The sequence below is a fragment of the Gracilinanus agilis genome, chromosome 4, assembly GCF_016433145.1.
Source record: "Gracilinanus agilis isolate LMUSP501 chromosome 4, AgileGrace, whole genome shotgun sequence".
NCBI lineage: Eukaryota > Metazoa > Chordata > Mammalia > Didelphimorphia > Didelphidae > Gracilinanus > Gracilinanus agilis.
Window position 1 is genome coordinate 520,904,968 of NC_058133.1, and position 21,422 is coordinate 520,926,389.

At 47.0% G+C, this 21,422-nt stretch overlaps 1 protein-coding gene across 1 annotated transcript in view; it reads right to left on the minus strand.

The window, feature by feature from the left end:
- PCNT (pericentrin) overlaps window positions 1-21,422 on the minus strand; it is a 104,303-nt gene that overhangs the window by 44,452 nt on the left and 38,429 nt on the right. Inside the window, exons 20-24 of the mRNA XM_044675701.1 lie at window positions 6,484-6,659; window positions 5,339-5,604; window positions 3,595-3,757; window positions 3,296-3,508; window positions 115-344 (exon numbers count right to left, since the gene is read on the minus strand). Coding sequence (XP_044531636.1) covers window positions 115-344; window positions 3,296-3,508; window positions 3,595-3,757; window positions 5,339-5,604; window positions 6,484-6,659 — 1,048 coding nt within the window. The remainder of the gene's footprint in view (window positions 1-114; window positions 345-3,295; window positions 3,509-3,594; window positions 3,758-5,338; window positions 5,605-6,483; window positions 6,660-21,422) is intronic.

Here is a 21,422-nt window from a genome sequence, read left to right on the forward strand (position 1 = left end):
AGGGAGGGAGGAAGGAAGGAAGGAAGGGAGGGAGGAAGGAAGGAAGGGAGGGAGGGAGGGAGGGAGGGAGGACAATCAGCAGAGCAGGTCACTGGGAAGGTGCCTCTTTCTTACATCCATGAACTGGCGCTGGTTGCGTAGGTGCTTGTCCAGGGAGGCGATCTGCTGCCTGAGGTCCTGGATCTCGGCAGCCTGCCGGACGAGCTCCTGCTGCTGCGGAAGCTGCTCTTCCACCTCGAGCTCCAAGGCCCTCAGGTGAGAGCGCAGGCTCGCGCAGTCCTTCTCCGACTGCTGCCTCGTTTCCGCCTGTTCTTGCACCAAGTGCTCCACCTCCTTTCGTAAAGCTGAGAGAAGAAAAGGACCACGCGGGCGTTTCAGAGAAATGTAAAAAGAGAAATCCAAGTGCACTCGGTTCGTTCGGGGAGGCTGTCCCACAGAAGCGGCGTGCGCGTGCATGGGCACACTCCTCGGTAGCTTGCACAGGCAGAGCCAAGGGCAAAGCACCCCACAAGGCAATCGCTCTCTCGGCAGCCACTGACCAAACTCTCCAGAAGACAGGTGAACGCACACAAGCAGTTCTGGAGACAAAGAAGCCATCTCAAAAGGAGCAAAGCTACTGGCTCGGGGTCTTGTGGAAACAGCCCAAGAGAACCAGCCTAGGAATGCTGACTTGGGTCCTGTGTTCTCTGGGTCTTGGTCCTCTCATCTGGTAAATGGGGAGAGGGGGCAAAGCAGGCACAGGTTTAGGTGAGAGGATTTCCAGGGCCAATTCTAGCTCTGCAGCACTGGGGGCAGTTCTTCATAGAACTGTGGATACAGAATGAATCCTGTGTGTTGGATCTAAGGCAAAAGAAAGGTATGGGCTAGGCAGTGGGGGTCAAGTGACTTGTCCAGGGTCATACAGACAGGACAGATCCCAAAGCACATCCCTCTTCTCTTTATGAAGCAGCAGGTATTGAACAAGCTCTGAATCTGCAGAGGGCTCGGGGCTGGCTTCCAGAGCTCATAAGCACCAACAGAAATAGATTTTAATAGGGAAAGGGATGGGACTTAGGAGCAGGAGGCCGAGGGGCTCCTAGGCCTGCCTCGGGCTTGAACCTGTTCCAGGTGTGACGGGGAAAAGTCATTTAACCCTCTCTAGCAGTCCCAGGGAGAGGGTGTGTAAGGAGAGGGGGGCCGCTGGAGCAAACGGTCTTCAAGGTACCCAGCAGCCTTTTCGTTTAGGATGCAGTCCCTTAGGATCCAAAGAGCACACTCCTGCCAGGTTTCTGACTAGAGCCCTTTGGGCCGAGAGCACGGAAGAGCTCTCTGGCATTCATTCCCCTTCTGCTCTATGGTCTCAGGGTCTCGGGGCACTCTTGTGGCAAATAAGTCCACCAGACACCAGTCCAAGATGCCCGCCCAGAGGCAAGCACCCGTATCATTTCCCCCCCCCCCACTCTCTAAAGCCAGTGGCAGCAGCCATTGTGAGCCCCATTTGTTAAGTCCCAGGTAGTGCCTGTGCGGCGCTATAAAAAGCTCAGCATTTCTTGTGACCAAATGGTGGGGGTCAAGTGGAGATTCGCAACACTTGCCCTCGGTCAGTTTGCTCCTGCTCTAGCTCAGGCCCTCCTGACCCAGCAGCACTTGCCAAATCCAGCCGCATGCAGTCAGGGTTCTTTGGGCCCACCCACTCGGTCCCCCTCCTGGCATCCATGCCAGGGCCTGGCCCCCAGAAGAGATGAACAAAGGTCCCCTTGTTGGGTGTAACTCCAAGATGGCCACACACATGCGCACGCACACACACGTTCTCTCCATTATTTAAGATAAAAACGGAAAGACGAAAAGGACTCGGGTGTTAAGAGGCAAAAGCACCCCCAACGTCACCTGCGCCCAGTGCGACCTGCAGAGCTCACCCCGAATGCCGTTCTCAGGGCCTGGAGGGCTCTCCTGGGCTCACACGGCTCCGCTCCGAGCAAACACACATCAAGATCTCCTTGGACCTGATGTCAAAGTCGGCCAACAGCTGCCACTGTCAGTCACTTGGCTGGGCTTGGGCACAGGGCCAGCTCTGGCTAACTGGCACTGCCAGGGGCCTGGCTGTGCCTAGGCAGTGGTGCCGCCTCCAGTCCTTGTCAAGTGACCCGCTTTACAAAAAGGTAGGAATCCAGTTGGGTAAAACACGCGCCACTTGGCAGGAAACCATTCCCGTTTCCGGAGGCCTGAGGCCAGAGTCCTTTCCCTCCTTGGTGACTCGCCCACTCACTCATTTGCACCCCAAGCCCAAGGAGCGTGGAAGCCACACGAGGCCGTACAAACCTGAGTCCTCTGGGGCTCCGGGCCCAACGGGAGCGCCTAGGACGGATGGAAACGTGCATGTGTTCACAGACAAAAGCAGCTGAGCGAGGACACTCGGACCAGCCATCCTCAGCTGCCCTGAGGCCTGTGTCCTTCTACAAGCAATCTGGCCCTGACTGGGTCTGGACTCCAATCTGCTTCACAGGGGTCTCCCTGGAGGGAGTGGAAGCAAGCTGAAGGGAGGGCCTTCCTGGTCTCTGACCCAGCGGCACTTAGCGCACCACGGGCCTGGCACAGAGATGCCAGCTCCCTCGACGCGGCTGGGCTAAGTTGGGGGGACATGCTTATACACATGTCCGAGCAGGGCAAGGTAGCCCGACCCCCTGGCAGAGGCACTTGGCCAGTGGTAAAGCTTCTAAACGATGTGGCCAGATCTCTTGCCCAGGGAACAGAGACAGTTCTCTGGCCAGTACGAGGGAGGAAGGCTCCCACACACTCCCATGAAACAGGGTCTTGGGCTGGGCATCACGAGGAACGGGAGGCTGGACCCTCTCTAGAATTTTGGGCCCGACAACGGTCCATACTACAGTTGCCCCTTTCTTGGCTGTGGCTGTGGCTGGGGTCCTGCCATCCTGCCCAAGGCTAAGGTGCAAACACGTCAAGAAGGAGATGTGGAGAGGAGCCTTAAAGTCCTCCAAATGGACCAAGTCTCACTAGGCAGCGCCCTCGGGCATCAGACACTAGAAAACATCCACGGCAAAGAGCCCGGCCCTGCACGAGTCAGAACCGACCCGAAAAGTGTGCTTTGGCTCAGGTGATGAATGGTGCCCCAGGAGGAGGAAGGGGAAGAACGAGAGGGCACCTAGCCTGACGCCATCATCTACCGATGGCTCGGGACCCCAAAACCAGACAGCACGCGAGTTTATTCTGTCAAAACACCCCACATTCCTGGACGGCCCTCCCAGAGAGCAGAGCCCTATGTATGCCCTCCACCGACACGGCCGCCATCCCTTCCTACCGGCAGCTTTTTCTTCTGCCTCCACAATCAGCATCTCCTTCTGTCTCAACAACAGGTCCTGCTCCTCCTTCAGTTTGGCTTGTTCTCGGGTCAGCGCCTGGAACTGGGCCTTCAGGTTCTCCAGCTCCACAGCCAGGCGATGCTCCGACTCTTCCTTCTGAGCGAGAGCCTCTTCCAGGGCAGCTTTCTCAGCTCTGTACCCCTCGGCGAGACCTGCCCAAGGGAAGGACCGAGGGTGGACGTGAGGGGACGGCAAAGCACACCAACCAACCGCATGAGCCCCTGGAAAGCCGACTCACCTTCCGCTTTATGAAGCTCCACAGCCAGCTGATTCTTGGCAGCGCTCTCTTGGTTCAGACAGTCCATCAGCTCCTGGTGCTGTCTCGCCACCTGGGCCGTCTCCTCATTTTTACGGTTAAACTCCTTCTCGAAGCGAGCGTGGAGCTCTCGGGTCTCCTCCAGCTATTAGGAAACACAGGAAGTCGGAGGATCATTGTCCACAAGGACAGCGTCCGGCCTCCGAGGCCCTCCCCCGGCACCATCGGCCACGACCTCCTGCAGACCCTGGGCCGTTCGCCCTTTCCCTCACTTCCCAAGAGATCTGCCTCCCCGCAGGGCACACTCCTCTGAGCTCCCCGTCTCCCCCACTTTCCCGGCCCTCTGAGACGGAGGCTCCAGTGTGTGAACCCCCTCAGTCGCTGGGACTCCAGTTTTCCCTTTCATTCCATGTCAGGAGACAACGCATTCCTCTCACGGAGGCCAGATGATGACACGTTGGGATGGCTGGGGAGGGGATGGGAATCCTGGCATGGCTTTAGTCTAGGTACTGAGGACCCACCCAACAGTGCACCCTCTCAGTGCCCCCTTCTCCCATGGCGCCAAGTGCTTCGGGACTGGACAACTCCCCCGTCTCAGAATTGCACGAGCTTCCAAACTGCAAGGTCTGAACGTAGCTCCCCCAGACTTCTGGTTCTTTTTCACTGCCCTTCTTTGGACCTCCAGTCTCACGGCTCACCCCAATTCTCCCAGTCTGAGCCCGTAACCCTGCCTTCCCCTGCCCCCAAAGTCCATGCCCCATTATTTGGATGTCCCAATACCCACTTCTCTGGAATGCTCTTAGTGACCACCTCCAAAGGTTTGCGGGGCAGTGGGGTGGCTCGGTGGACAGAGCACCAGGCCTGGAGTCCAGGGTTCAAATCTACTCTCAGACACTTCTAAGCTCTGTGACTTTGGGCAAGTCACTTAATCCCATTAGCCTAGGCCTTACTGCTCTTGGAAGCCTTGGGAGCAAGACACAGTATTGATGGAAGGTGAGGGTTAAAAAACCAGAAAGAGAGTGTGGAGGTGGAGCATCCTCCTCCTCCAGGCTCTAAGCCATTTATTCACTTAAGTGCAGGCTGTCTGCAGACCCCTCTAGAAGGTCCATCAGCAGACCCGGAGCCCCAAAGAGAGGGGCCCCATCCTCTGCCCTCTGGCTAGGGCTCCACCACACCACAATGCTCCGTTCAGTAACTCTGGCGCACACTCCCCAGGTCCCAGAGAACATTCCACTTCTTTTTTACTGGCTCTGAAAACTCTCCCAAGGGAGGGCCTGGGTCTCATCTCCACCATCCCTCCCCAGCATCTCGCAGGGCACTTCTCCGGACACAGTGAGTGCGTCAGAAACACAACGGACAAATAAATGGGCCACCTGTGAACGAAGCTTGACCCCCACCTAGGGACAAGGCCCGGGCAGAGAGGCAAAAGAAAAGCAGCAGGAAAACGAGCTTTGATCAGAATTGCGGTGGGCAGGGGCAAAGTGCTGACCTTCTGACAGGATGGGAAGAAGAGAATTTCAGATCAAATAAATGCTAAGACCTCTCTGTGCAGCTGGAAACCAGCCCACGAAACAAGTGAAAACAGGCCTGCGGACCAGCAGTGGCACTGGAGAAAAGGGGCCGCTCCGCTTCCTCTGGATGATGAAGAAACAAGGGAGGGGGAGCCTGTCCTCCCTCTGGAGGGCTCGGCGGGAGGCTGCGCAGGGACTGGGCCAAGCTTACTCACTTGCTTGTTGGAGTCCAGGGTCATCTCCAAGAGGTTGTCCACAGCTGCCCCCAGACTCTGATAGATTCTTCTGATGGGCTGCTCACACTCCACTGTGACTTCTGGACTCAGGAAGAAGCTCTCCCGGACGTGACAACTGATATCATTCCCAGGAAGCAGCGTCTCATCACATTCGGGAAGCAGCGTCTCATCACATTCGGGCAAGGTCTGATCGAAGTCCGGGGGGGGAATGGGACCTCCGGGGGACATGTCCCCAGGCAGCTGGCCTGCAATGCAAGGTGCCAGAGCATAAAGGCCCCTAGCTCCAGGGTGGGACCCTCACTGGCCCTTATAGAAGAGACCAAGCAAAGGATGGGCCCCTAAGCCCAGGTTCCCTCCCTCAAGGGTTACCTGGGCAAAGACCAGCACAAGGGCCTTCAGTGGCCTGAGGGGCCAAATGTGAGCAACTGGGGGGCTCAGGGGATTGGGAGCCAGGACTAAAGAGAAGAGGTCCTGGGTTCAAATCTGGCCTCGGACACATCTTAGCTATATGATCCTGGATAAGTCACTTAACCCAATTGCTTGGCCCTTGTAGGTCTTCTGCCTTTGAACCAATACACAGTATTGATTCTAAGATGGAAGATAAGAGTCTTAATAAATAAAAATGGAGAAAAAGCTGAGAACAAAAGCAAGGCCGCCCACATTAGAGAAAAGACTCTCAGTCACACCTTGTACCAAGTGATGAATCCCAGATGATACACGGTTTCACTTAATGCCAGTGATAAAAGCTCTTGCCCAAAGGTCTCCCAGATGGCAGCATCAAGTCTGGGATATTACCTTCCAGGAAGAAGCCTTAGAGAGCTCCTCACTTTATAGGTAGGGGCCCTGAGGGCTGCAGAAGGGAAGGTATGATAACCCAATGCCAACACTGGATTCGAATCCAGCTCCTCTAGCCTCCAACCCCCTATGCTCTCTTTGGGCTCCCTCTCCAGAGCATCCATTTGGGGTAAAATAGGGCAGAAGCTACAGAGCCAAATGTAATATGCAGGGGCACTTCTGCTCGAGGAGAGACCAGGAAGAAAGCCATGCCAGGCCCCTGGAGGGCAGCTCTCTGGCAGAGAGAAGCAGCCTGTGCTAAGCCCGAGTCACAAGGCACCATAACTCACACACGTCCTGAGCCGACTGTCCTGGCGTCCCCACGGACCTGCTTTCTTTGCCCAAGGAATCCTCATCCAGACAGATTCCAATCCTCTTACTGATCTGGCTCCTCATGGCAATGGTGGCTTTCAGAGTGTCCCCAAACAGACTCAGAAGCCACTGATTGGTTTCCTGCAGTGATTTCCTAAAACAAAGCACAGAAGACAACATTCTGAAGTAAAGCTGGTGTCCTCAAGGGGGCTTCTGAAAGCCAGAGAAGAATCCCAAGCTTGCCTATGCCCGGGGATCCTCAGCCATTTTGAGGTGTGAGCAGACCACGGAAGCCTTGGAGGCCTCGGAGGCCTCGGCTAGAGCAAAGGCCTCCTTTACCACTTTCAGGGGAATCTTGGCTGGAGAAAGGCAAGAACCCAAAACATCAGTAGTGCTTCTTCTCTGCAAGCCTGAACATTGGGAGAGAATTTATTCTTGTGACCTCTTTTTAAGAGGGAAATTATTTTTTCCCCATAAAAATTTTGAAGAGAAAAACTTTGGGTGCAAAAATGTTGATGTGCTAGCCTGTACTGGTGAACCTATGGCACATGTGCCAGAGGGGGCTGCTGCCCTCCCCTTCTCTACCACACCTGAGGACATTTCTCTGCCCAGCAGCCCAATGGGCTCCCCCAAAGTGAAACAGACCCTCCCCATGTGCCATCAGGGGCACCTTTGAGGCATGCCTAAAGGCTAGCAGGATGTCCAGTAACTCACATGAGTGTCTGTGGGCTGGGCAGGGCCGGAGTCCTGATGCTCAGTGGGCATTTAGCATTCTGCCACCCAGTCTTGTCTTGCCACATTGATACTGCTTTTCTTAGACCTCGCTGAAAGGGTGCCCAGGAACTAGCTCTTAGCCAGGGGGCGAGGCAGCAGGGGTCTCCCCAGTCTTGAACACTGGGTTAACCCTCCGAGAGGGTCAGGCATACTGAACCCATGACCTTCCAGGATACGGTTCTGAGCAATGTGCCCGCATTTGCGGAGTAAGACGTGGATGAGGGACAAGGCCTCGGGCACTCTTCTGCTAACAAGTTACGAGGCGGCAGCTGCCAGCACCCGTCACTTTCCAGGTTCCTTCTGGATCCAGGACAGAGTTGTGGCCTCTGGGCTCTGGCGTAAGACTTGAGAGAGCGAATGCTCCCACCCAATAGGTATCTCAGTTCCCAGAAACAGCTCATGAAACGGAGACTCCTAATCTGTGCCCAGGCTCATTGAGAAGGCCGCCCAAGGGGACGATATGGCACTGACTAGTCCAACGGAGCAGCCAGAGAGCACATCTTACAGGGATTGTCTGTGTCTGTGCCCCCCGACCCCACCCACTCAGGCCACGGTCCTGGGGCCAGCTCTGCTCTGACGTGAGCCTGGCTTGTTACAGGTTCCAGCACCTCAGACCTGCACTGTTTGTCTTACTGGTCTCTTCTTAACTCCAGTTTTACAATTTATCCACTTGGACTCTGATACATGGCTCTGTCCTTTGGGTCTTCGTGGTTCTGTTGCCTCAACACTAAACACACACACGCACGCCCGAGTCTAGCCCAGAACACTAAACCTGTTCTTTCCACATTTTATGACAATGAAGCCAAAAATAACTAAGTAGAAAAACGACCCTGCCACAGTGTTAGGAAATGCCTTTGACAAAAAGTAGTTCCCACTAAACTGTCCCTACACTTGTGACGGCTCACAGGCCTAGAGCTGAGATGGCCACCAGGGAGCAGGGGCCCAAGTCCATCTGTTCCTGATGGAACCGTGTGTCTCCACTTGTCCAAGGACAGGAAATCAGCAGGAGATCCAGGCTGGCGCTGATCTGGCCCACTCACAGGTGCATTATCTTCATTTGAGCGTTTAGGATGCTCAAAGATAAGGAGCAGAAAGATTCACAGAACTAAGAAAGGAAGGAGTCCTAGGTGGGGAACACAGAGATTGGAAGGAAAGTCTTGGCTCTGCTTCTTCCTGGCCAAGTGACCAACAGAGGTGGGTTCTCTCACTTCTGTTGGACTCAGTTTCCTCAGATGGAAAATGAAGAACTAGAACTAGATGACCTAAATGGTCTCTTCAGAAGTCACTCTTTCAGTAAGGCTTCCAATGAGGCCTGGGCTTTCACTTTCTTCCTGATTCCATCCTCTTTGGCATTAGACTGCTGCTGTAATTAAGGGTCCTTTCCCTTGTCAATTTAGGTTCCCTCAGCCCTGACCACCTCTTCCCCTTGCTTTGGCTACCTGTGATCCATCCAGGACCGATGATCCATCTAATTCTTAATTGAGACACTTTTTTTGAGCCTCTCACCATTAAGCCCAGCTATTTGGGGACCAGGAAGCTCTTATGCCTCAGAACCCAGTACTGACACTGAGGGGGCAAAAAGTGAGCAAATGAGGAATGTCTGAAGGGTGGAGAATGGGAAAGGGGTGCATGGGAAGTGTCAGAGAAAACAGGTGAGGTCACCAGTCAAAAATGCTAGCAAATGAGAGAAGGCTTAGTTAGAAAGAGACAAGGAAGCAGGGCTTGGGGGGACATATTCCCATTTCCCTCCTGACCTGGGAGGGCCCAAAGTAAGACCAAGACCAGCCTGGAGAGTGGACAGTAATAAACCATTTTTGTCAACAGTGTTTTCTATGTGGTTTCCATACAGGCTGTATTCCACTGACTTTAGACTGTCCTCATAAATCTTAGAAATGGGACGGGCACCCTTTACCTTACTACCAGAGCTAACCTCAGATCACTGGTATTTCACAAAAGACAAGACCGCATTTCTGCCCTCATACATTTAACAGGTAAACCAATTTCCATAGGAACCATTTCTCCTCCTAGAACTAATGCCATTGTCAATAGTGCAGGAAAATGCCGGTATTGCATCCTTCACAAGATACTCAAAACAAACCCAAAAGGAACAACAAACAGGACGCCTAAAATGAACACAAACTCACAATTTTTCTGAACATCCTGGATGTTTGGAATCTACAGCAGCCACCCCCAAAAACCACCATGGCCACATGTTGAACAAGACAAAAAGACTTTCAAGGCCACGTTTTCTGCCAGGAGAACTGTTTCTATTTGCTTAGGGGCACTCAGAAATCTGTCTGGGCAAGCCTAATGTTCTATTAATGTTGGTTTCCCCAAGGATTGTGGGTCTCTGAGCCCAAAGGTTCCCCAAGGCAGGGTTTCAAAGACAATGCACATCCACCAAATGGCTTACTGACTGTGGAGAATGGCAAAGCAGCAGAAAGGAAAGGCTAACACTGTGAATTGCCATCCCTGGGGGAACACAGCCAGAAAAGCTTCTGTGACACCTGGAACCCTGAAGGTTGCTAGGTACAGGCCCTTGGAATATTCTGAGGGTAGTAGCTCCACCTTGTCAGGCAACCAAGCCAGAGCCTTTGAGAACAATGGCATCTGTCTTTGCACGGTGATGCAAACAGAGGCTGCCTTGTTCCTTAGGCCTCAACCTACTCAAGGGTTAAACTGAGATTGTCCAGATCAAGCTCCACAACCTACCCAGTCTGCCAGGAAGCTCAAGAGCCTAGAACAGAGGCTGCTATCAGCCACTGGTCATTCAGTAGCCACAGGCAAAAGACTCCCCACATCCCTCATTTCTCACTCTTTGTCGCTCTGAGAGCACTCCCAGAGGTGGCTGGAGGCCTTGGCCTAAGAAGCTGACCTGGGCGCACTTCCCCAATCAGAAAGGGAGGTCCACATCTTGAGAAGGTCTGGACAGACATTCCACCATGGGCATGAGCTGGCTCTCTATGGTGAGAGGCCATGCATGACCCTCGCTGATTACACATCCTCTGAAGGGCCAGCCCTGGCTGCCCGGTCACACTACCATAATCAAAAGCCCATTCAGTCTGGAGCATCAAGTTAAACAGTCGGTGTCCCCACCCTGCCACCGAGCTTGCAGGAACGGTCAAGGGAAGCTCTGTAGGGAGGTGTAGAAGAGGTCTAGACAGAGGATGTGTTTTGGTGTGGTAGGGGTTGGAGGGTGGGAAGAGAAGATGAGGGATTCTGTTCTGGACATTCTGGATTTGAGATGCTTCCAAAGCTTCCAGGGAAAACACAAATCTACAGGAGTCCCTCATCGGATACTTTAAAAGTCTAGAGCCATGAGCCAGGGTTCACACCTGACTTCAGGCTTCTCCTGACCATGGATCCAGTGTGTGGATCCAGCATCTACTGAGGACAGAGGGCCTCTAGCTCTACAAGAGGCAAAAGTTGAAAAAGAACCTGCCCAAAGGGGACAACTTAGGACAAACCACAGAATCCTATTACAAGTAAGCTCTAAGGATTTAGCACCTACTATGCACTAAGCACTACACAATGGTGTACCACTGGTCCATTCCTGCCCTTGGGCTGCCATTTGAATGGGGGATGGGGGGAGATTTTGCTAGGCACACATGAATGCATGTCTGTCCAGTACATGATCAAAGATAAGCATAAGCTAATGGAGGCACAGAATTAACAGTTGTGGGTCAGGGGGCATCAGAAACAACTTCCCACTGTAATGGGAAAAGGAAAGAGATATGGATAAGATTTAAGAGAAGTGGAAGGTGGTCTTTAAGTCACATGGTAGGAATTCTAGAGAAAGGATTTTAGCAGGCAGAAGGCAGAGGAGGAACAGTTTGGAAGAGACAACTATTAGAGTGAGTGACTTCCTGTGGTAGTGGGGCTCTCTTCCTGTCCTGCAGGGAAGAGAAAAGGCTGGTTTGCTGGAGCTTGGTTGCCTCAACCTGTCTGTGGAGAAGGAAAAACCCTAAAATCATCTTGGGAGGTTTTCTGTTGGACTGGAAAACATCTCGCAAAGTACGAAGGGCCGTCAAACCCCCTCTGACTGACTCGGAACAGGATCCTAGACTTGCAGAGTGAAATTCTAGGAAGGACAGTATCCCCCCACTCAAGATTCCCCTGCGTGACTTCTCCCTTGTTAACACTCCTTAGTGGAATTATTGTAATCAATACCTCTATCCAGCCCCAGGGAAACACAGAAGATTAATAAAGGCTGTCATTAGAGCCCCAACAGGCCACCCAACAAGCCCCTAGGAAAACCCCAAGTATAGAAGTCAAGATACAGGAATTCCCCTAAAATCACCCTACAACAAACCAGCAATTAGTGAGTTAATGCTAAAAACTTTAGTTCCCTAACAGAAACTGCAATTTTCACAAATCCCACACACAGGTGTCCTCAAGGCAGCCCCAAGTTTCTCTGATCTTTGATGAGGAATGCCAACACAGAGAGAAGGGAGGATAAGAAATGAAAAATTAGGGGCAGCTGGGTAGCTCAGTGGATTGAGAGCCAGGCCTAGAGACAGGAGGTCCTAGGTTCAAATCTGGCCTCAGACACTTCCCAGCTATGTGACCCTGGGCAAGTCACTTGACCCCCACTGCCTACCCTTACCAATCTTCCACCTATAAGTCAATACACAGAAGGTAAGGGTTTAAAATTAAAAAAAAAAAAAAAAAAGAAAAAAAGAAATGAAAAATTAGAGCAGGCTGCCCCTAGAGTGTTCTCGTCAAACCCCAGAGAACAGAACAGAGCAGAATAAACCACCCATGAAAAATATCGAAAAATAAAAAACCATATTGATATAACATTTGGATCAGTTCTCAGGTACTGTATCTTTGAAATCTGAAATTGATTGTGTAATTGTGTGATTGTGTAATCATCTAGCCAAGAAATCACTTTCTGATTAATTATACAATTGAATTATAAAAAAAAAAAAAAAAAAGAATAATCATGCCTAAATCTGACTGGTTAAAAATAACTGGCCAATCTTTTGCAGTTGGAACACAAGCTGTGTACCTTGTGGATGGGCAGGGAAGCCCAGTAAATCCATAAAGAATTATTCTTGCCAAAGCTTTGCATCTTTTGTTATTCATGGAATATCAATCAAATGATTTTGCCAATGTATGACTTGATTCATTATCTATAAGAAAAAATTGTATGTTGATTGTGGAAATTCATGTTAGCATTTGTGTAATCTTGAGAAAAGAGTATAAAAAATAAAGACATAGCAGGGAGCTTTAACAGCTTCTGCAAACTTTACTGTTTTCTGCTGTTCTCAATGGCTTAACAGTTCTACCACCCCCCACCACCACCCCCCACCCCCCCAGCTATCTAGAGTTTCTGGGGCCATTCCCTGGCAACAAAGGATCTGACTATACCTACTGTGATTTTATCAACTTTCCTGAAGGTTCTGTCTAAAATCTTATCAGTTTGGCTTTGAGGATTTATCTCAGGAGTCAGACCCACTGGGGTTGGACTTGGCCATTTTGAGGGCAATCCTAACCGGTTTTGGAGACTGCTTTTGAACTCAGCCAAACCAACTACTGAGGGTCAATAGATAGGCAGCTTAGCCAGCTCTTTTTGGGGAACACCTAGATAGAAATAGGGAGCTGGTAGGTTAGCTTGAAGACCAGAAGACTCCTTCTTGCAAGAGATATAGATGTTGGTGGATTGGATAGCTAGATCCTTTAGTCAGGGACACCTTGTTCTGATCCTCGGTTTGTACCCTCTCTTTGAATAAATAGAGATACTGATTTTATATAACATTGTCTCCAAGGCGTTTTGCATGACTAGCTCAGTGTAAGAAAGTGATTCTGCTTTACTCTCACTAACAGGGGCTAGACTATCTGGAGACCCCAGGTGGGTATTTAGGGAGTTCTCTAAGTGAAAACTACATCTATGCACTAGAGTTCTCCTATTAGCCTTCTGGGTTTATTAGCTACTCTGTTTTTCAGGATGAGAGCTTAGAGATTTGAAGTTTTCTTGAAGGTCAGAAGCCATTTAAAATCTTCGGTCACAGCAGGGGGCTTCTGCGGTGGTAGGAAGCCTGAGAGCAGGCAGACTAACTGACAGACAGACTCAGTAAGTCTGTGCTGACAAGTGCAATACCTCTCTCCACCTGATAGGGGGCTCCATAACCTATCTCCCAGTCAGCTGTCAATCAAACAGCTATTTGCAAGCAATGTTAAGCAGAGTGCATTTTATTTATAACAGCGGAAGGTAATAATTCCTACTGTGTCCCTGGGGAAATTCATTTTTCTTAAGAAGCTTATTTCTCCAGTGTGCCTGAGCATAGCACAATGGAAACTATCTGGTATTTTACTACAATGATACCTTTTTTCTATATGGTAATCATGCCAGATTACGTACATGATTTTTTTGAGTTCCAAGTTTTATTACCAATCACTGATATTACCAAATGTGGGGCTCTGTCTTATTTGCCTCTCCTGATTCTTCTAGTAGGATGCCTCTACCAATTCAAGAAGATTGTGGTGGCAATTTTTAAAAGGCTTAATGTTACTGGCTGGTTAATCTTAGGGAACAGTGAAATAAAGCAACTAGTTTTAACCTTGCAAGCAAAGCTTGAGCAAGTAGAGGCTCAGTACTTAGAACTTACCAAAGCCAAAGGGGCAATGTCAAGGGTGGTACCACAAGGAGTAATTAGAACGGGTGGTGCTGAAAAACAAGTACTTCTCAGCTACAACTAGAGGAACAAGCTTTAGAAAATCTCCTGCAGCAATGTTTCCTCTCCGAGATGTACCTTTTATATCACCTGACCTGGGAATTCTGCATATTAAATCCCATAAACACTTCACACAAGTTGATTTGAATGCAATGAAAAAGAGAACCCCAAAGTTTGACAATGAATCAGTGGGAGTGATTAAGGAGTTTAAGAGAGTAACTGGGATTTTTGATACAGATTTTTGGGATTTTGAAATTCTTATGGGTGAATGACTAAGTAGGAGAGAAAAACAACAATTTATTAAACAAACACATAATAATGATGATCTCACTCCATGGCCCACTGAAAATTCTGAACTCGAGATGAATTCTGTTGAAGCATACAGATATTTGGGGAAAGCTAGGGAATCTATTCTAGATGTCATGAAAGCAAATTCCAAAAGCCTTGGCACATGGTCAAAATTTGAAAGATTAAGGTAGGAAGCAGGGAAAACACCAGCAACATTTTTGGACAGATTTATAGAATGTGGGGAGAAATAGCTGGAAATGGACATTTTATCTGATGATAACATAGGCCACATTAGAAGACAATTTCTTTTTTTTTTTTTTGGAGAAACAATTGCCTGAACTGGTATTCTATGGGTCTGGAGGAACTTAAAAGAAAGGCTTGCTATATTTGTCATGCAGATAAAGACAGACAGGCAGAGGACAAAAATGACTTGATTAATGACTTAAGAAAGCAATTAAAAGAAGTAAACCAAAAGCTTAAGGAAAGTGAGATAAAGGAGATCAAAGCAGTGGCAGCTTTAAGATCTTATAGACCTGCTAAAAGTGACTACAATTCCAGAACAAATAGGTAAAATCCCCCTAAATGTTATTTATGTAACCATGTTGGACCGTGTCCAACCATGTTGGACCATGTAACCATGTGTTGGACACATGATGAGAGAGTGTCATTTTAGAGGACATTTCTATGAGCAAAGGTTTAGGGGAAACCTTGGCAATAACTTTAACAACAATGTTTATAGGTAGAGTTCATATAACCATAATAATAACAGGTTTAACAATACATACCAAAGACAAGATAGTAACTGCTATAATCATGGTTGTTGCCATGAGACCAAACAAGCCCCAGACTTGCAAACAATGTAAGAATATATGAAAACTGGAACTTGTCCTAAATACTCTCAAGTAGCAGGAGGCAATTGCCAAAAAGGGGATATGGAAAAGGGGGCATGTACATTATGAAGGTGTGCATAGGATAGCACAGTTTTAGGAAACAAAAATAAAGATTGTGGGAAGGAATACATAGATACTATAACAACAAGTGAGAGCAATGGAATAGAAAATGAAGGAAGGTGCTGTGAAAAAAGTAAATCCTGGCAAAATGATAGGAACTATTAAACCCTGGCAAAATAGTGATGCAGAAGTAAATGGGGAGGTGGAATGTGACAGTCAGGAATTAGAGATGCAATTTCCCAGATCCAACTATTTTAGCAACTATTATAACTACACATTCACCACCAAACAGCACAGAACCACATGTTACATTAAATGTTGGGGGGCATATTTATGATTGCTTAGTTGACATGGGTGCAACTAAAAGCATTTTGCAAACATCCCCTGAGGAATGTAAGGCTGGAGGAAGTTTGGAAATAGTGGGAGTAACTGGGAGACCACAAAGGGTAAAGAAGTTACAACCCAAAATATTATCATTAGGTCCTTTATCTGTGGAATACTCATCTCTTTTAATGCCCAACTCACCAACGAATTTATTTGGCAGGGATCTTTTATGTAAATTAAGAGCCACCATACAATGTACACCATCTCAAGATATCTCTTTACAACTTCCTGAAAAATCCCTTGAAATTTTTCCAGTGTTATTCTTAGACAAAGTTGAGGCAAAAGGAGAAATGTGTACAATTTATCCAATTCCAGACGATATTCCAAACAGTCTATGGGCTTCATCTTCTACAGACGTAGTCTTAACCTAAATCAGCAATACCAGTTAAAGACTAGAGGGGGTCCTCCACCTTGTATTCCCCAATATCCTTTAAGTAAAGCAGTAGAGGGCATAAGATCAATTATAGAATCATTGTTAGAGCAAGGCATTATAGTACCATGTATTTTAGAATGTAATACTCCTATACTAACAATTAAAAAACCAAAGTTGATGAAAATTGGAAACCGTGTTACAGATTTGTCCAAGATTTAAGGGCTATAAATGATTATGTTATAAAACCACTCCCAATAGTACCATCTACAGCTACAATTATCTCCTCCATACCCAGTTGTGCACAATATTTCACAGTGGTAGACTTTTCTTTTTTTTTCCCCGTTCCCCATACATAAGGACTACCAAAAGATTTTTGCTTTCACCTGGCAGGGAAGAAGTTTCTGTTGGAACCGTTTGCCCCAAGGGTATTTCAAAAGTCCATTTCTCTTTTTGCAAATCCTAAATAATGATCTAGAAACTATCCATTTTAAAGACAGCAAATTAGTACATGACATTCTTTTAGCCTCTCCAAATTAAAAAAATTTGTCTTAGGAGATAGCAAGTTTCTTTTATGTGAATTATGTAAGAGAAGACATAAGATCTCTGAAACCAAGATGCAATGGTGTCTACAAAGAGTTGAATACCTAGGATTCATTCTATCTGGAGGTTCTAGGAGTTATTTCCCAAAATGTATAGCCAACATCCAAAAACTCAGAGCCACAAGAACCAAAAGACAGTTAAGAGCCATACTTGGGATGATGGGTTTCTGTAGACAAGGGATCCTTGGGTATAGCGAATTAACCAAATCTCACTAATTTAACCAAAAACACAGAACCAGAACCACTCAACTCAAATCAGAACATTTGCAAGCCATAACAAAACTTAAGGAAGCAATTCTTTGCGCATCAGCCCTTGGGATACCAGATTTTGAAAAACCGTTTATGTTATTTGTGCATGAGCATAAAGGGATAGCTTCAGGAGTGTTAATAAAGACCCTAGGACCAAATCACCATCCCATAGCATATTATAATGCAAACTAAACCCTATCGCAGTTGGTATCACTCCATGCTTGTGTGGCATTGCTGCCGCAGCACTATTGATACAGAAATCTGCAGATCTAGTTCTCAGGTATCCTTTAACAATCTTTTGCCCTCACCAAATAGAAGCCCTTATACTTAAATATTGTACTCAGGCTTTCCTGGATCAACATATAGCCAAATATGACATAATTCTTCTTGGGAATGAAAATATACAAATTAAAAGGTGTAGTGTGTTGAACCCAGCAACACTCGTCCCAACTTACCAACTAATGGAGAACCATTGCATGAATGCACAACAGTTGTAGAGTTAGCAGAATAACCAAGAAAAGATTTAAAAGACAGACCAATTGACAATCTTGATCTTGTGCTTTTTATTGATGGTTCTTCATATATGCAAAATAGGATATGGTACATGGTACATGGGTGCAGCAGTAGTAACATAATTTGAGACCTTACAGTATGCTCCTCTACCCAAGAATATGAGTGCTCAAGGGGCAGAGTTAGTGGCTCTTAACACACACTTGTAACTTAGCTGAAAGCAAGAGGGCTAATGTTATGAGTTCTCGATATGCCATGTGACCGGGTCAATTTGGAAACAGAGAGGGTTTATTACATCTGCAGGAAAACAGCTCATGTTGGGATTATAACAGAGCTACTGACAGCTATGTTAAACCTAAAGAATTGGCCATAATACATTGCAACAGTCATTCTTTTAGTAAAGATGCAATGTCTTAGGGTAATAATCAAGCTGATTTTGCAGCTAGGTACACAGCACAAAATGCACCAGCTTGCATAATGAGTTTGTCCATGATAGAGTCAACAGATCTTAAAAAAACATATTTGGACACTGAAATTCAGACATGCAAACAGAAATTTGGAGCTAGGGAAGACAATGGAATTTGGGTAGCATCCACAGGAAAGCCTATTTTACCAAAACATTTTTACAACTATCTATGTCAAGCTATCCATAATGTTAGAGGGAAATCAGAGAGAAAGCAGGAAGTGCCAAAGCAGAGGCAGAGATAGAATTCCAGAACTCTGGTGACAGTGACTCTGCTGGGACAGTTGGGTTTTGGACTTGCTCTCTGGAGTAAGAGACAGTATATGTGGACTTCTCCAACAAGCCTTTTACCTTCTAGGAAGTGGCTGAGTTTGGTTTAAACTCCACAGGTGGACTGTGTGAGTAAAATCCTTACTCCCCTTCGTATTGGAGCTATGCCTGCTACTGCTGTGATTCTAATGGACTCCTGCCAAACCCAGAGAACAACTGTTTGTGAGACATCTCCCTTTTTGATTCAGTGGACCTATGTATCTTCCAGCTTTTCCTTACTCAGTTACAACGGGGGGGGGGGGGGGGGGGGATATGGTGGTATTCTGGTTAGGAGATAGTACAGGTAGCTGGGATCTGTAGGTAGAGATTCAGTGTAGTAAAGATCTATTTAAACCTATTGGACTTTGGCGGGAAGAATTAGTGTTAATACCCAGGTAGATCATCCCACTCCCCCTTCCCCTACCTGTCCCAGTTTAAAATAAAACTCTGATTTACAACAGATTGGTAACTTGTCAGTTTCTCCCTGGAAGCCTTCCCAAACCCAGAATTCTGATAACTGGCAGTGAGGACTATTTCATCTAAGTGTCTAGAAAACCACCTAACCTTAACCTTACCTACTATATTTATTTTTTACTTCAATAAGGGTCATTTTGGGTCATAAGCTATCACTGATACAATAAAAAGAGTATGGATTACACCTGGGATGAGCACAAATGCTAATCAAGTCTCCCACACAAGCCGGGAGTAGACTGGGGGGGAGGGGGGCGTTGAGCAGAATTCTAAGGGATGTTTGGGGTCCTAGGAGGCAGGGGAAGGAAGAAGAGTCACAGACATGAGAAACAGAGACAAGAGAAGACTGGCCATAGGAAAGGAACAGCAAGGAGGCTGGTCAGGGTCAGATTGTGCAGGGAGAGCTTGTAAAGTCACCCAGAAGGGTTTCAAATAAGGAGTTTCGGGAGGAGAGACACTCTGGGAAGTTCTCTTTGGCAACTATGCCTGCCTCTGGAGGATATAATGGGCTAAAGGGAGAATAGCGTGCCAGAGTCCAAGTGTAGGCCTTTGGGAAGGTCCAAGTGAGACAAGAAGGTGGCAGCTGTGAGGAGAATTAAAAGGAAAAACAGGAGAGATGGAGGAGAAAGGACTAGATAGACCTGTGTATGTGGGCAAAGGAGAATGAGGATCACAAGCACTTACTGCTGGCTGAAGAGAGAGGGACACCCAGGGCAGATTTGATGGGGATGTCAAACAGCAAAGGAGGACAAAAGCAGCTGAACAAGAAGTAGAAGAATGAGGAGAGAGCAGGGTCCTAATAACCAGAGAGGAGAGAATGCCCAGGAAGGCTCCAAGCAGGGTTAGTGGTGTGAAGGTTTTGAAGAAAGGAGCAGATTCAGCCATTGATGACAACGACGACAGATGCTCTAGAGAGCTGTTTCAGACTAGTGGTGAGAGAGACTGCAGAGGCCTGGCCAGGGAGCAAGAGGACAAGTGGAGGCAGTGAAAATCTTTCTGGAGGTTGGCAGTGAAAGGGGGAGAACACATAGGACAGAATCTCAGAGGAGGGTTAAGATCAAGCAAAAAGGTTTGTGGAAAGCAACAAAATGATGATTCTAAAGGGAGAAAACCTTGAAGAGAGCTAGGTGTGGAAGACAACTGAGGGAACAAATGCTGAAGAAGGCGGGAAAGGAGGGGATCAAGGTCTTGGAGAGAAGGCCTCCCCTCAGAGCCTGAGGATATTGGCAAAGGACTTCAAGATGCAGAGGAGGGAAAGGAGCTCAGTGAAGCAGGAGTTCAGGCCCTGAGCCAGGAGGTGAGGGAAGGGGGCAAACAGTAGGAGGCTGAGGGCAGGAGAGGGCATGTTTTTACAAGATTTTGAAGCTACCTATGGATGCAATGACATACTATACATATAACTCTGGAAATCTAAGCATGTACTGGAATACTTGCCTCCCTAGGAGACTTTATAACAAGCTCCACCATTTGTTTCTCTGTGGAAATGGGGCATTCCATTCCCATGATCAATCTATCAACATTTATTAAGCACCTATGTGCCAGACCCTATGATACCAGGAGGCAAAGACAGGCCCTGCCCGCAAGGAGCTTACAGTCTAGTAGGAGAGAAAACATGTAGACAACTATACTATGTGCAAACAAGATAAGTGCAAGATAAAATTAAAATATTTAATAGAAGGAAGGCACCTGAAACCTCATGTTCTGATGAGACTTTAGCTGAGACTTAAAGGAAGCCAAGGAGGCTAATACTTAGAGGGGAGGGAGAGAGTATTTTGGGTGACAGCCAGAGGAAATTATAAGAGTTAATTAGTTAATTGGATTAATTAGAGAACAAGGATGATCATAAGAAGGTCTCCAGCTAAGAAAAGAGTTTCTAAGGTTCCTTTCAGCAGCCAGAGAATTCTGAGTAGGTCAGAGGTAGAGAATTCCCAGAGACCCTAGGAAAAACAGTTGGTCAATGGATCACTAAATCTCTAGATCTTCCTTGTTGAGAAAGGGTGTCTAGGGAGCTGCTTCTGAGCAATTTGGAACATTTGGTGGTAGATTACTTGGGAAACATCCTGATATCGAAGAAGGTTAGAAAAGTGACTGATAGACAGAAGAGTGGCTGTGCGGTTCTGTAGAACTCCACCAGAGGGGAGTAGAGAGCAACAACTAGGAGAGAGGCTGACTTTGAATCTCTCAGAGTGAATCCTCTGAGTCTGGAGAGAGAGAAAAAACTATATTGAATCTTAAAAGCTAAAATATAAGGAAAAGAGTTTAAGTGTAATATAATTATAATAGCTTAGTAAGATAGATTTATTTAATAGACAGAAAGAATAGTTAAGTTAGCCCTGAATTTCCAGAGAAGTCGCCTCATGAGAGACAGATTTGGGAATTGGGGTTTAATTAGATTTTTTTATATTAGGGTAAATAAAAATTTCCTACCTTTCTATTTTCCTTTTCCTATCCCCGTATCTTTCATAGTTTAAAAAATTTTTTTAATAAAATATAGCTTAAAATATAGTTTTAAAATGCATGTGTTTGTTTATTATTTTATATATTATATATATGTTATATATATATAAATCACAACTCTAATAAATAAATGAATAAAAATAAAAGTGTTTTTTATAACCAACCTCCAGTCAATTACCTCAACTGCTAACGAACCATCTCCTCAACTGCCAACAACTGAATCTCCATATTAGCTATATTCTATCAATATTTATTGACATCTATAAATACTAGGTCAATATTCCCCATGAAAAGTGGCAAATCAATGCTCCTCTACCAGGACAAGAAACTGCAAAGAGATACATCTAAAAGGACTTAATAGTCAAAATGATATTCAACAACATAAACCTAGGGAATGTGACCTAGGTTTTTAC